Source organism: Takifugu rubripes, chromosome 22 (assembly GCF_901000725.2).
Source record: "Takifugu rubripes chromosome 22, fTakRub1.2, whole genome shotgun sequence".
NCBI lineage: Eukaryota > Metazoa > Chordata > Actinopteri > Tetraodontiformes > Tetraodontidae > Takifugu > Takifugu rubripes.
The window spans coordinates 2,051,361-2,065,640 of NC_042306.1; the positions used below are offsets into that span (position 1 = coordinate 2,051,361).

The 14,280-nt window shown below is 50.3% G+C and overlaps 1 protein-coding gene across 4 annotated transcripts; it reads right to left on the bottom strand.

The window, feature by feature from the left end:
• Window positions 1-477: 477 nt before the first annotated feature.
• klhl14 (kelch-like family member 14) lies at window positions 478-14,272 on the bottom strand. Of its 4 annotated transcripts, none has more exons than XM_011616104.2 (10): window positions 13,379-14,272; window positions 10,045-10,306; window positions 8,392-9,292; window positions 6,993-7,114; window positions 3,949-4,038; window positions 3,308-3,386; window positions 2,974-3,164; window positions 2,710-2,868; window positions 1,923-2,065; window positions 478-1,757 (listed from the first exon to the last, which is right to left on the bottom strand). In XM_011616104.2, exons 3-10 carry the CDS (start codon window positions 9,267-9,269, stop codon window positions 1,617-1,619), a joined length of 1,803 nt encoding a protein of 600 aa, XP_011614406.1. In that variant the 5' UTR covers window positions 9,270-9,292; window positions 10,045-10,306; window positions 13,379-14,272; the 3' UTR covers window positions 478-1,616. The 4 variants fall into 4 exon arrangements, with proteins under 4 accessions (XP_011614406.1, XP_029686871.1, XP_003975312.1 ...); XM_029831011.1 differs by having other exon boundaries at window positions 1,923-2,080; window positions 13,379-14,269; XM_003975263.3 differs by lacking the exons at window positions 10,045-10,306; window positions 13,379-14,272 and adding an exon at window positions 9,998-10,032 and having other exon boundaries at window positions 1,923-2,080.
• Window positions 14,273-14,280: the final 8 nt, after the last annotated feature.

Genomic DNA, 14,280 nt, shown 5'->3' on the forward strand with positions numbered 1-14,280 from the left:
AAGCAGAGAGATGAAGGTCGGTGTACTTAATTAAAAGGTCGGCCGTCTTCATTTTAAGCAGCGATGTTATTCCCTCTGCTGGAGTAACAGAGTCTTCAGAGAGAAAGGTTAAAGGCTAATTTCAAGGATCCACATGAACCGCGTGTCTGAGCTTTATTCTACCAAACGGTGAATTTGACTTTTAAATCTTTTGTCTGGAAACTTTTTTTTTAATCTTTTGGATTATTACACAGATCCGGCTGTCAAAACCTTTGATTCATGACTTCTCCTAATTAAAGAAATTCATGCTTGATTGGCGAACTGTTCAAGTGTGCAAGGCTTCTGCCTCGGCGGGGCGCCTGGTACCGTCACAAGCTGGGGCGGAAAATATGAGAAAACACCGAAAGGAACAAACGACGAGCTCAACTCTGCGCCAACGCGGTCAGATTGTTGACTGTGGGGCGGAAGGGAACGTGGCAAGACGACAAAGGAAGCAAGTTAATCATCAAGTCAATTTTATTTCCATTTTCTAAAATGCAAAGGACATAACAGGATTTGAGAATAAATCCAAGGTTGAGTGCACAAAAATGTTCCACTGCAGGCGATTATGTACAAGAATGAACAGAATCGACAACTTTTTACACAACTCAACAGGTACCGCATTGGTTGATTTAGAGTCGACCTTTTTGGTGCCAACTTTGGAGACTAAACCGGATCCCTCGGGATGCTTTTTTAACCACACCACGGCATTTTGACTTTACATTTCATCCATTAAAAGTGCTGCCTGGTAGTGCATCATACGGACGGAGGTGGCGCCGCTGGACGTCACAAACGGACAAATATGGCACCCATAAATACATCAGCAAATACAGCGTGATTGTGCCGTCGTTGTGTGACATGGGAGTCAACAGAAAAGCTCAATCCAAGGAACGGCGGCCACAAATATTTGGCTGTAAAGCAAAGGACCTGTTGGGATCTACAGAAACACGTTAACGCTTGGTTCAAAATCAGGGCCGACACATTCCCAAAGATTAGTGTGTCTTCTGTACAGTGTTAGAGCCCCGAGCACCTGCAGGCAGGCCTGGTTCGGTGTGTGTGTGTGTGTGTGTGTGTTACAGCGATGAGGGATGGAGGGTCAGGCTGGTGGTGGTGCTGGAGTCACCGCCAGGAGACGCGTTAGCTATAGCATGAGCATTTATACACTTTGATCATCACAGCGAGGGCGCCGAGGGCCGTTCCTCCCAGCGTCCGTCAACACGGAGGTTTCACTGGAATGATGCCTCTACTGAGTACAAGACACGATGGATGCGAAGCTAGAGTTCAGGTCAACACTACGCGTGCTATCAAAGAGGAGCCAAAAAACACTTACGATCAGTTTGAAACAAATTAAACATGGAGCTGACTTTGTCTCAGAGCACACGAGGGTTTAAATACTTGAATCAAGACCCTTTTTTTTCTTCCTTTCAACCCTCATAATGAAAGTGCTCTGGTCAAACCTGTAAAAAAATAATTTATACACACCCCCCCTTCGTCTGAGGGGCGGGCTTGTCACAAAATTGCGTTCGGCCTTATTGATCCTCCTCCCATGAATTAGGCTCCTCCCTCTTCTCCTCCTCCTCCTTGCGGGACATTAGTTGTCATTTGTTGAAAGGTAAGCAGGCGGGCAGTACCACGGTGGAGCAGGCCGGACCCGCCAACGGCTCGGCCACCTCGCCCTCCAGCTCCGTCCACGTCCCCTTCTCCGGGCAGTAGCAGATGGTGGAGGACTTGTAGGCCCCCTGGGGTGTTGGGGGGGGGAAATGAGCTTAGAACAGCCTCTGATTCGGCCGTATTATGTTAAGTTTGTCACGTCGTGTGTGGAGTAAAATGGCCTCCGCGTTGGCATCATCTGGCTCTATGATGGTTAAATAAATACACGTGTGTGTGTGTGTGTGTGTGTGTACCATGCTCCAGCTGTAGCCGCCCACAAGGACGATGTTGTCGTCCAGCACGGCGCAGCCCGGCCCGCTGCGGCCCTCCAGGATGGGCGTCTGCAGGATGTTCCACTGGTCGGCCTTGGGGTCGTAGCACTCCACCAGCATTACATCTAGATGGGAGAAACCTTTGTGAGAGGGGAAGAGAGCGTCTTAAAGCAAAGTCGGGGCATCATTGTGTCTCAGATAATGCTGGCGGGTGGCTTCAGTGGTGGTGCTGTTCTGGGGTCAGTTTAGCAGCCGGTGTGACCATTGTGTGAGGTCCTGGAGTAGGTTTTAAACTCAGCTGGCGGCGCTCGGGCCGCCACAGCGTGCCGCCAATTTCCTCATTTCGCCATCAATAAATATCGATGTCGCTTGAATGTTGCGACAAGCTGAAGCCAAGTCTGTTCAAGGTGTATTTCACTACGAATACGCCAACGCGGGAGAAAAGCTGCGCGAAATCTAGCGAACGCGAACACGACGCGCTCAGAGCAACGGCGCCGAGGCCAAAATGAATCACGGGAAACACTTTGATCTCCTCACAACTCCCTTTTCAAACATCGACGGCGTCAGTTCGGGCCATCGAACGCCGAACGCTCCGCGCGGAAACAACAGCTCCTTTTTTTCAGGGTTTGTTTTTTTTGTCCTTTAAATGATGAAGTGTGAAAGAGGAGCCGACCGAGTTCACCCCCTCACAATGGCGGCTTCGCTTTCACACAGCAACAACACCGTTGACCTGTTTTCTGCTACTATGGTGAAGCGCCTCCGCGTGTACCTTTCAGGTGGTTTCCACCGATGGCGTACAGGCGGTCGTTCATCCCGGCCAGCGCGTGAATGGCGCGCTTTGTGTTCATATCCTGTTTGCGAGCCCACACGTCCATTACGGGGTCGTAGCAGTAGAGCCACGAAACGTACTCGCCGTTGTGCACTCCTCCTGAAACACACGCAGGGACATGGAACGCACGATCGGGAATCATGTCTGGCGTCCGTCCGACGACTTAAAGGGGTCGGAGGTCAAGAGGCAACGGCCTCCGCCCACCTGATATGTAGATCTTGCCGTTGTGCACGGCTCCCGCGTGGGCGGCCAGAGGCTGCGGCAGGGACGACACGTAGTTCCACTCGTTAGTCTCCAGGTTGTAGGACTCCACGCTGGAGAGGTAGCCGCTCTCATTCCGCCCCCCGATCACGTACAGGTGCTTATCCAGGCGGCAGGCGAAGAAACTGGCCCTCCTGAGGAGTCAGAGCAGACGACGTTCAGACAGAGGAGACAGGAGTCGGGAAAAGACGCGTTGGAGTGGAAGCTAAACCGTAAGAATGAGCCTGTTCGCGTGTTTAAGTGCGTAGGGGGGTGGAGAGAAAGGTGCCAGACTCACCGTTCCTGCATAGGAGGCAGCTGGATCCAGCTGTTGAATCTGGGATCATAGCGGCTGACAAAATTAGTGCTGTGCTTCCCTGGAAAACAGGCAGAATCAGTCTCTGTGTTAGCGTCTTTGTGTTAGCGTCTCTGTGTTAGCGTCTTTGTGTTAGCGTCTCTGTGTTAGCGTCTCTGTGTTAGCGTCTCTGTGTTAGCGTCTCTGTGTTAGCGTCTCTGTGTTAGCTTTGTTGTTAAGCGCTCGGTGTTTCGTGCTGAAACGTGGAGAATCCCGCACTGACGCGTTGCCCTCCCATCACGTGGAAACTCCGGGATGTTTTCTGTCGACCGGCGTGTTGTTTGTGCCGATCCGTCACGTGGACCCGAAAGTACCAACGCTGACGAGCTTGACCTTACGTGGATGGTGGCGCGGAGTACTCTCTAAACCAAACACCTGACATTCGCAGGGTTCGGGGGTGAAGGAGTCAGCAGCTGCACGCGGGACTTATGGAAATGTGCACGTGGGTGTTTTTCAGAGGCAGGTGTGAGCAGTCACACGTTAAAACTACTCAGATTTTATAAACGCTCGATTTGAGATCATCTGGATTCTTTCTTTTCCCACGTGTTTGAACCCATGAAGAGCAGGCATGAGTGAATGGGTACCATTGGGGTTCCACTGGTCCTCTCCTCCCAGCAGCAGCAGGAAGTTCTCCACCTCCACCACGCAGTGATGGGCGCTGTTGTAAGGCATGACTGTGGGGGGGGGCACAAAATAAAGGTGTCAGTCATTACAAAGCTGTGTTTCCTCCGTGGATCCTTTACACGTTCCATTTTAATGCAGTGAGCTGTTATTTGTTCTATTTCTGACATTACCTGGACCATCATCAGGGGCCCGAACGCCCCTGTGTGACCTTTACTGGCACCGCGTCCCCATAAAAATCCCCATAAACAAAGGAGCTGATAATGAGGGCGGGCCAGCTGGCCGCCACATTTCGACATTGTATTTTTAAATAAAGCTATGAAAGGAAAATGAAGTACGCTCGGCTCGATCCGTGCGCGCACATACGTAAGTGAGCAGTCTTCAGGTGGGAGAAAGTGGGTGCAACAGCCTGGTCTGGAGCCACCGCAGCATCCAGGGAGGAGCTGGAGCAGCAAAACATATTAAAATCGCAGCAGGAGCGAGGAAACTCTGGAGGACACGGTCACACCTGAAACTTTAACACAGAGCCCCGACCGGGGGTGATGTTTTAACACTCCGTCCTACAGAGGTTCCTCCTCCCCGGGACCAACGTCTGTCGTCATGCGCTAATCGCTATCATCGATCAAATCGATTCTTGATTGAAGCTTCGCGATCCGGACGACGGAGAGCAGCCGGCGCCCGTGACCGCGGCGACCGTAGAAGCCTGAGCACTGCTGTGACACCACCCGATGATAACATAACACGCAGCATTAGCCGGCGAGCAGCCCGCAGCTGCAGCGGGAACCCTGACGGAGGACCGCGCACGTGCTTGTGCTCCCCGGCTCCCCCTCCATCTTCTCTGAAGTGACCCCATTGAGATGTAGAGAAATGGTCCTAGGTGACAGTGGTAATGAACATGATGGTGCTCACTCAATAAATCTCAGGCCTGGTGCTTTTGAGCACAAATCAGTGAAATGTTAAAGCCCACCTGTCTGTCTCCATCAGTCATTTCCACTGTCGCCCCTCCAATGCCTGATGGATCACAGTTGCCGCAAAATTAGACAGCCTTGAATCTCATTTCTTTCCGATTGGCCTCTCCCTGCAGTCTCACTCCGGCTGGCTGGCGTGTGCGGCTGCTCCTCCGCGGGAGGGACGTCTCCGACAGGAACCGCGACCACATCAAATACACTAAACACTGCTTTATCTCCAGCGGTGGGAATAGGTTGCCTGCCTCCGATGCACCTCAAAGACAAGCGTCACATGACTGCCGACTCCCCTTTCGTGCTATTTCCATTATCATCCAGTCAGCACTGTATAGGACATGGACGAGGGGCCTTCCATTTGTCAGGTGACTTTTATTCATTCTAAGAAAGAGAGGAAAAAAGAATCCAGACTGGGGTATTACGGAGGCTGGCGTCTGAAGGGGGACGTTCCCCACATGCAGGGGGACTCAGAGATGGAGCAGGGACACCGACAGCGGAGCGTAACCTTCTCTTCTAGGTGGACGAGGCCACCTTCATCTACAGTGAGCTTCAGGGCTCACTAGAGGGAGTCAGAAACCTCCGCATCGAGGCGCAGGCGGGGTCGCTTGAACGACTCCACGGCCGATGCGCCACCGCCGCTCCGGCTCTGCCGTGCCTTTACGCCATTAGACCCGCGTCCTGCTGGGCTGGATTCCTTTGTTCTAAGACCTGCTGCGCAGATGAGGTCCATTTGCGCGTGGGAGATTTTAATATCGCCTTTTTTTTGGGGGGTTTTAAAGCGAGGAGAAGGGGCTGGTGTGGCCGAGCCCGCGCCTGCCTTTGTCTCCTGCTCGTCCACGCTGCAGCGGGTACGCTAGGTGGCAAACTTTCCACTGGAATCAGCCGGCAGCAGGACCATTCAAAGCAACCAGAACGATCAGATTCTTCCCAAATTGTGTTGATGAATGTCTTAATCAAAGGCTGTCCCTCTCAGGTCTCGCCTCATTGGAAAGTTATGATTGAATGTTAATAATCTTCTATTCCACATCCATTGTGTGCAGGCTACATCAGGTGGTCACTGGCGTGTTAAGGGGATGATTTTGCAGTTTTGTCCTTCCATTCGGTCACGGACCATTTGAGTGTTAACTTTTTAGCTCTGAGTGATGGAAATCCCTGTTGACCTTTTGCTTGTTGCAGTTTATACCCATGAGTGTGAATTTGTGAGGAAAATGACAATTCTGTAGCATGAAGAGCTCCTTATGGAAAATGCTCCCTCTTAGATTTTGGTCATAAATAAGTCAAAATAACCAATGATTACAAATCTTCAGCCAGAGGAGGACACGCCTGCAGGCACAACGAGACAACAACAGCTACAAGGTAGCGAGCTTGAAGGAAACAGACCCCGCGGCTTAATCCATATGAATAAAGAGGCGGTCATCAGACATGTCGCCACCAAAAAGGACAAAAACTCAATATGTCTGACACTGATGACGCAAAGCACGAATGTGGCTTCCCATTAGTTCTTCTCTGACCTTTGCAACGTGGCACCAATATAGCGGTGAACCTCAAAAGGTCAAGGAAGACAGAGAAAAAGACGTTCCAGAGGTGAGCGCGGCGGGAACGTGTCCAGAGACTCTGCTTTTGAGGCCGTTTGAGTCGAACCTGCAGCCACATCCGGGGCGTTGCAACGCACGTGGGATAAATCATCTATATGAGCAATAAACCCGCGTTTACGATCTGTTCAAAAAAAAAAAAAGACAGCATTTTATTGTGTTCTGCCGCTGCCAACATAGACGATTATATTGAAGTCAGTCTCATCGTGCATCCTGCCAGCACGTTTCAGCAAAAACAAAGGAAACCGGGCATGAAGCTGCACAGTGCTGCGAAGTCACGCTCTGATTAAAAACTTACATTAAACGTGATGGTGCTACATTACTACCTAAAGGATTTGGGGACCCCCTTCCACTCACTTTCAGAAATTAACCTGTGGTAAAGTCATGGACCCACTTCCTGTCTGTCATCCAGATGCATGGGGTCAATCCAAGAATAAACACTGGCCCACTCACTTGTGAGGATCTTCCACGTCTTTTTCTCGTCGTCATAGTACTGGACCAGGTTGCTGGGGAGGCGATCGGGTCCGGGAGGAAGACCCCCCACCAGCAGGAGCATTTTTTTATTGGAACGGATCCTGTAATGGCAGAGACGTGGGTGTGTTAGAAAACACAAGACAGCCAAACACCAAAATAAAGACAACCAGAAGCTGCTAGCTCAACACCAACAGATGCGTCAATCTCTGAAAGAAAATGAATAAAATGAAGCAGCATGTGGCCAAATTAATCATAATTATTAAAAAAGAAAATGAGCAGTGAAAGTCCTGGGCATCAGGTCATCACGCTGGAAGCCAAAAGTGCACCCAAGCATGTAAAGTTGTCAATCTAACGTCTCCATTTCATCGGTTTCGAGGATCACGTGACATCTCGTAGCTAGCTGAACGCGACACCGACCAAAAGCCGGACCCTGCCACACACCAATGACTATTCTCTAGGACCTAATAGATTCCAATAAAAGAAAATACACAAATTAATCACAATATGGAGCTAAAAGGAAGTAGCTGGCCTTTATATTTATTCAGATTCAGTGTTTTTATACATAGACAGTATGCTTCAGCAAACCGCTATAGCCCTGCCCCGTCCTCTGCTACTGGCCCATTCCTGAGTGTTTTGGGGTTATTCGTATGTAAATGAGCCCCTGGACATAGATAATGGTGATTAATTGAGAGAGGAGAGAAACAGAGGCATGTGAAACCAATTATGAGGATCCCTGATTCTTTGCTCATTTAGGGGCCATATGTGAGAATAGACATGTTACAGTGGGAAATATTTCACTTCAGGGATTCTGTTTCCAACGTGAATAAATTGTCCAGTGTGTGTGTGTGTGTGTGTGTGTGAGAGGCTGTATACAGTGGGAATCTGACGCCATCGCTTCCCATGTGATCTCCAGCCAGCGTGTGTACAGTCAAAGCTGACAACAGCGACATCCATCAGTCGGCTCGCTGACAAAGTCTGTCTTCATTCCGGCTCCCTAAACTGCTGATCTGGGCTAATGCTGGAGGAAAACACGCCGCTCGGCCCCTTCCTGTCACAATGTGTCCGACCTGAACGCCGGACGCTCGCGCTAAAATGAGACTTTCCGGTTATTTCTGACGCTCGTCTACGCGGTAACTTGGCGCTTGTTTTCGACGGGCAGATGAGAAAACCCTCCCAGAAGCCCGCGCGTCCTACCGACCACCTACGTGGTGGAGATGGAAGAGTACTTCAGTGAGTGGGGCTGCACTTTAGAGTGCAATTTGTTGGGGTTTTACAAGTGGGAGGCATTTAATCACCTTTTATCTCTTCTGAAATGGCCCCTTCCCGTTCTGTGCTGTCAGCGTGTGCACGGGTGTGACACGACATGTTCCGGCCTTACCTGCTCGCCACGGTCTGCCTGCAGTGCTGCCTGAAGGGCATGAGGTGGTAGTTCATAGCGTCCAGGAGTAGTTTCTGGCACACGGGGTCAGTCCTCATGAAGTCGACAGACTGCACTCTCTCCACCAGCTCTGGAGCCGGTATGAGGGCGAAGCGCAGCCTCTTCATGAGGTCCGGCGCGTAGTGCATGCGAGTCTCTCGGTCATGCTCCAGCCACAGGACTGACATCTGGAAGAGAGCCAGCTCCGACTCCACCGGAGGCGGCAGAGCGTCCAGCATGGCGCACATCTCCTCAAAGTTCAGCAGCAGCACGTCCTCCACCAGGTACTTGTTGGCCAGCTTCTTGGTCTCGTCCAGCCCGTGGAGGGCGGCGATCTTGCAGATTTGCTTGTAGTTCTGCACGGAGATCTGGTCGTTGAGGAACTGCACGCTGAGCTTGGTGATCTGCGGGATGTTGAGGATCTTACTGACTGAAAGCACTTCTTCCACTGTGTCCAGGGAAAGAGTCACGTTGGCTGTGTACAGATACTCCAGCACCAGTCTTAGTCCAACAGAGGAGCAGCCCTGGAGGACCAGGTTATTGATGGGCCTGGCACTGGGGGTCACCAGCTTGTCATCCGGAGAGGACGAGGGAGTCCCACTGCTGGCCTGGTCCCCTTTGCTCCCCTCGTTGTTGATGACATTGTGGGAAGAGAAGAGAGATCTGAAGTACTGGGAGCAGGATGCCAGCACTGCCTTGTGGCAGTGGAACTGCTGTCCCTGGGCAGTGAGAGTCACATCGCAGAACAGCTGCTTCCTCCACAGGAGATTGAGCCCGTGCAGCAGGGTGTCGCTGTGCGTTGGGTCAAAGGTGGATGTTCTATCGCCCGATCTGGACATGACTTCCTGACTGTGAACGCCACCTGGTCAACAAACACAGAACATCAGCCATTCACCGCGGGTCATTTTGACACAGAACGCGCAGGGGAAGCCGGAGACGCGGAACTATTCCGAGCGAAATGGTTTCTGGCGTAAGTTGGCGCATCCGGAGGGAGGCAGCCGCCGGGGCGATCCAGCCGGCGACCGGCGGCGTCCACCGCGGCTTCGGTCAACTTTGAGCTCCGGTCGTAAAGCAGCAGACACCATCGCAGCAGCTGCCACAAGGCGCAGCTTTTATTCATCCTAAACCGAAGAGCGAGGGGGGGTTTTAATCGGAGGTTTTGTGCGGGGCGCCGTCAAAACAAACCGGGGGGGGAAAACGCAGCTGCCGCGCCGCTCGCCCCCCTCGGTTGCGCGGCTGAAGTTGCCAGATAAGAGCGAGAGACGACCGAGGACGCCGCGTTCTGCCCGACACTTTCTTCTATCTTGTTTCACACCCCCAGATACGAGGACATTAACACCCTGCGCAGATTTTACGGAGTCGTACAAAAGCAATTAGTTCGCCTCCGAGCCGTCAGCGGCGGCGCGGCAGCGTTTCGCCTCCACTTACGCGGACGTGGAATATTCACGGAAAACGCCGACGTCGGAATCCTGAAACACCAGCATGCTTAATCCTACATTTCTAAGCTATTTCAATCCGCTCGGTGTGCGTAAACTTGAGCAAAGGTGCGGTAAAAAGCGCCTCTCACCATTCTAGCCGTCATGACGCGAGCAGCTCGCCAGGAGCCAAACTTACCTGACTTCAGCTCTTGGACCCCAGAAAAAAAATAAAAAATAAAGTAGCTTCGGGGTGCCCAAAAAAAAACAGTCTTCAGTCTCCTCTTTGTTCTCCTTTAAAGATATTTCCTTCCTCCAGAAGTCGGTGGTCGACGGGGACTGAGAATAAACATTGACTCCAACTCATAAAGTCACTATTTGAGCTTTTTTGTTGTTGCCGGCGATCATTTGTTCTTCTGAATTAAAAAGAAGTGTGTGAGTCTGAGAGGGAGCTGTGCTTTCTGCTAGAGAAGAAGAAGAAGAAGAAGAAATATACGTGTGACAAATTATGCTACCAAGAAACAACACATCATTATCCTTGGGCCTGGGGCTCAGTGAGTCGTAACGAGAGTAATAGGAAATCCACGGTTGGGGAGAGAAACGGTCGTGCATGGCCGGTGGAGAGAGACCATGCAGGGGTATGGATGCTGGAGAGACTCGCAAAATTATGGCTCAAGGCTATTGTAAAAACTGTCGAGCGTAAATGACTGCGATTTCAAACATCTATGGAAGAAAGAGAGGAGAAAGGGGGAGAAAAAGCGAGTCTTCCCCTCGCTGTTATAGAGAGAACCGTCAAGTTTTAGTGCGCATTGCTAATTAGTCAATTTCTCTCTGCCTTCACAGCCCGACGACTTTGCTGCTGAGCTGAAACTGCTAATTTCTGGGACCAGCCTTTTTTTGGCTGTGAACTGGATGGATGAATGGCTTGTCTCGCACAAATGACAAAAAGCCCCTGCCTTAATCTCCATCGCCAAAATAACCCCTCATCTCATTCTGCTCCTGCAGGGCTTTCAGGAGAAGGTGATTTACGCCCCCCCCCAAATAAAATAAAATAACCTCAAGTTTTGGTTTAAACAAGACATGTGTCAAACAAACACGAGGTTTGCTTCCTTTCTTTTTTAATCTTCTAACTGCTCACAGGCTCTGCTGATGCAAAGTTTCCAAACACGAAAGCAGGAAAAGTTGGACACAACGGCGCTTTTGTGTGTTATCATCTCATCTGGCGGAGTTATTGTGTCACCAGCCGGCCGCTGCAGGCCTGAAAACAAAGCTTTCAGATGCAAGGCTTGAACTTTGCAAACCGCCTCTTTGCCTCTTTGTCTAAACCAAATCTGTGCTGAGAATCGAGGCTGAAGCCCCAAATCCTGGTCAGAGAACGTAATCCTCATTAGCTGTTTGACACTCGATGGCTGCACGCTCCAAGTGAGAATCACAGTCTCGCAAATTCAACCCAAAGCAGTTAAAAAAAAACCGAAAAAAACCCTCTTATTAAGACTGAATAAACTGTCAATTAAGCAAAGAGCTCAATTAGAGTACGGCAAACTTACGTACAACGCTCCCGTGGGAGCGGGACTGACAGATACCTCACAAGTTATGAAATGACAGTTAGGGTTTGTTAGTGTTCTATGCAACAGAGCAGCGGCGTGCTAGCGTCAGGCGCTAACAGGCCGCATGCAGCATCGAGGACACATGCAACCTGAGCATGTTCTGACGTTTGAGCGCTTGACAAGCACGCTGGCTGCCCGTGAACCCTCCGAGATGACTGATTAAAATCCTGCATCACACCTCAAACAGTAATGATCACGGAGTGGAAACTATAATACAGGTCTATTAATTAGTGGTTTTGAAGAACCGAGGCGCTCCGCAGCGTTGTTTACTGCCATTAACGTGTATTACTGTATGACAGCAGACCAGCAGGTTTCACTTTGCACGCGTGCATGCTGTTATCTCTGCTAGCGCTCTGTTAGCGCTACATTACTCAAGTCTCAAGTGAGCCGTTCTAACGCAGTAAAATGACCATTTCCAACTCTTTCGGTTCTTTGTAGCAACTCGGTCTCCTGAGGCCGCTGGTCTTCGGATTGCAGGGCGTTTATGGTTGTAAGTTGTTGCAGTGTGCAGCGGGGTGGAGGGGTGTGTGTGTGTGTGTGTGGTGGTGGTGGTGGTGGGGGGGGTCATCAGATAAGAGAAGGAATTCTAGACTAATTAAACCCTTTGAGACAAAGAATCACACCACAGTGATTTACAACTCTCTGTACCAGTTAACCCAACTCATATTTATCTGTCATATTACTCAGATACCACATCTACCTCTTTGGGTTAAAAAAAAAAGAAGTCCTGTGGCACAGACAGGGGCGAAAAATATAATAACAAAGAGCTGCTGCTGATTACCTACTTACACATGGTCAAATCTTATAATAAGCTCCTTATTTCGCCCTCAGCCACCACAGATACGGCGTGTAGTGCTTATATATGTGCCCTTATAGATTAAAAAAAAGCAACAACACAGATCAGTGGCATTTCTGTGTCCAAGAAACCACTGATTAAAGAACAAAAATGATAATTTAATCAGCACAATGGCACAAAAAATAGCCCAGCTCAGGTTGTAAACAGCAAACGCTAGCAGCCACATCGCCTGGTGCTGGCTGCTGCAGAGGGGTATGCTAAGATAGAAAGTATTATTTTCCTAAATGGAAGGTGTCAGATGGTCACGGAAATGTGATCAGCTGTTCAAGATCACTGCTTCCCATCTGCAATTTGTGACGTGTGAAAGATTCAGCCCAAATGTGCTCACCGAGCGTAAATCCTCAGCACTTTCTCTTATCGTGGAAAAGCAAGATAACCAGCTGTTTACAGATCAGAGAACATATCATATTAATATCATGGAGGGGGGCGATAGCATCTTGTTCGTAAAATATTTTGTTAACTAAGTGTGGTCTGCTATGGCAAAATATAAAGTGGGATGTAATTTATGGTGGGAGAACTGTTGAGAGTTTAAAGTTTTTGCGGTTCTAATAGAATAAATATCGGCTTTGATGGCAGGAAAAGAGACATTAGTGTGGAAATGTTAATACACGCTGCAGGTTCCAGCTAACACAAGGTACTAAAGCAGCATTTTCTCCCAGTTCCAGTTAATAACGCCGAAAAATAGGCAGGGTTCTCGTGTCCTTGGGCTTAATAACAGGGCTGTTATATTATTACATAGTTTCATTAAACTTGAGGGCAACTTTGACTCAGTTGTTGACTTCTAAACGTTCGCAGGATGAAAAAAAAAGATCGGAGGTGTTTTTCGCTCTGCTTTTCAGGGACCTGCTGTCTGAAACCCCCCCAGATCCCCACACATGGCGAAACCACCACAGACACGGCTCAGAGAGTCAGCCGGGAGGTGAGCGGGGAGGAACAGGCGGTGTCCCCTTCAGAGCGAATACGGGAGTGTGTGTGTGTGTGTGTGTGTAGGGGGGGGGATTTCTCAGATGAAAACAGGATACCAGTTGTGCCGCTCAGGTGGGAGAGAGGGAAGCAGCGTGCAGGCTCACCTGAGGGACAGCCGGGGCTGTTGGGATCCGGGGTTCTGCCGGAGACCCAGAGGGCTGCAGGAGGCCACGGCCATGCGGAGGAGGCGGGGGTGGTGTGGGTGGTGTGGGGGCCGCTGTTGCGCAGTCTCCCCAGCGTGATGCATCTACCTTCAGGGTGGCAGCAGGCGTGGAGTGGGGTGCGATGGAGCGAGCACGGGCTCAGTGGCGCGGTCACCTGGGGACGCTGAAGCCGCTGTAGCAGGACTGATAGTTATTTCTTGGGAGAATTGCAAGATGAGCCCCATTGTATTAGCAGCCCCGTTCTGCCGAAACCCTCCCAAAGTCCTGGCGCCGTTTAAGAGCAGATCTGCGGCTGGAATTATCCCTCACTTATCGCAGGACCAAAACATGAAAGAAGACCACCTCCTGTAGTTGTGTAGCAAAGGTTTGATCTCATTTCCATTCCAATTTGCACGTTTTCCCACAATCAGGAGCTGCTTTGAAATCCTCACACATTAAGCTTTTTAATTTCCCAGCCATACTTTTGCGTGGCGGCGGCTGGAGTCGTATGTTTTTAGGATTTCTCTGTGTCTAATATGGTCAGCACTCCCAATTATTCACTCCACTGACAAGAGAAACAAATGGGACCAACCAGTGCATCCTGCATTATCTACACCCCTTGGATTCCCCGACAATAATTAATACAATGGCAGGCTGCTGTTAGCAGCCTCCACGACATGAGCTCGACAACATAAGCTCTCCCCCTCCAGGAGCTCTCGAGGTGGTGGTGGGGGGAGGGGAGGGGGTCACAGACGTTATGGCCACTAACGGTCAGGTCATACCACGCTATAGATAAAGATCGTATTGTAAGGCGCCGTTAACATGGCCGGGTTATTACTCACACCATTACACCACCAGCGTAC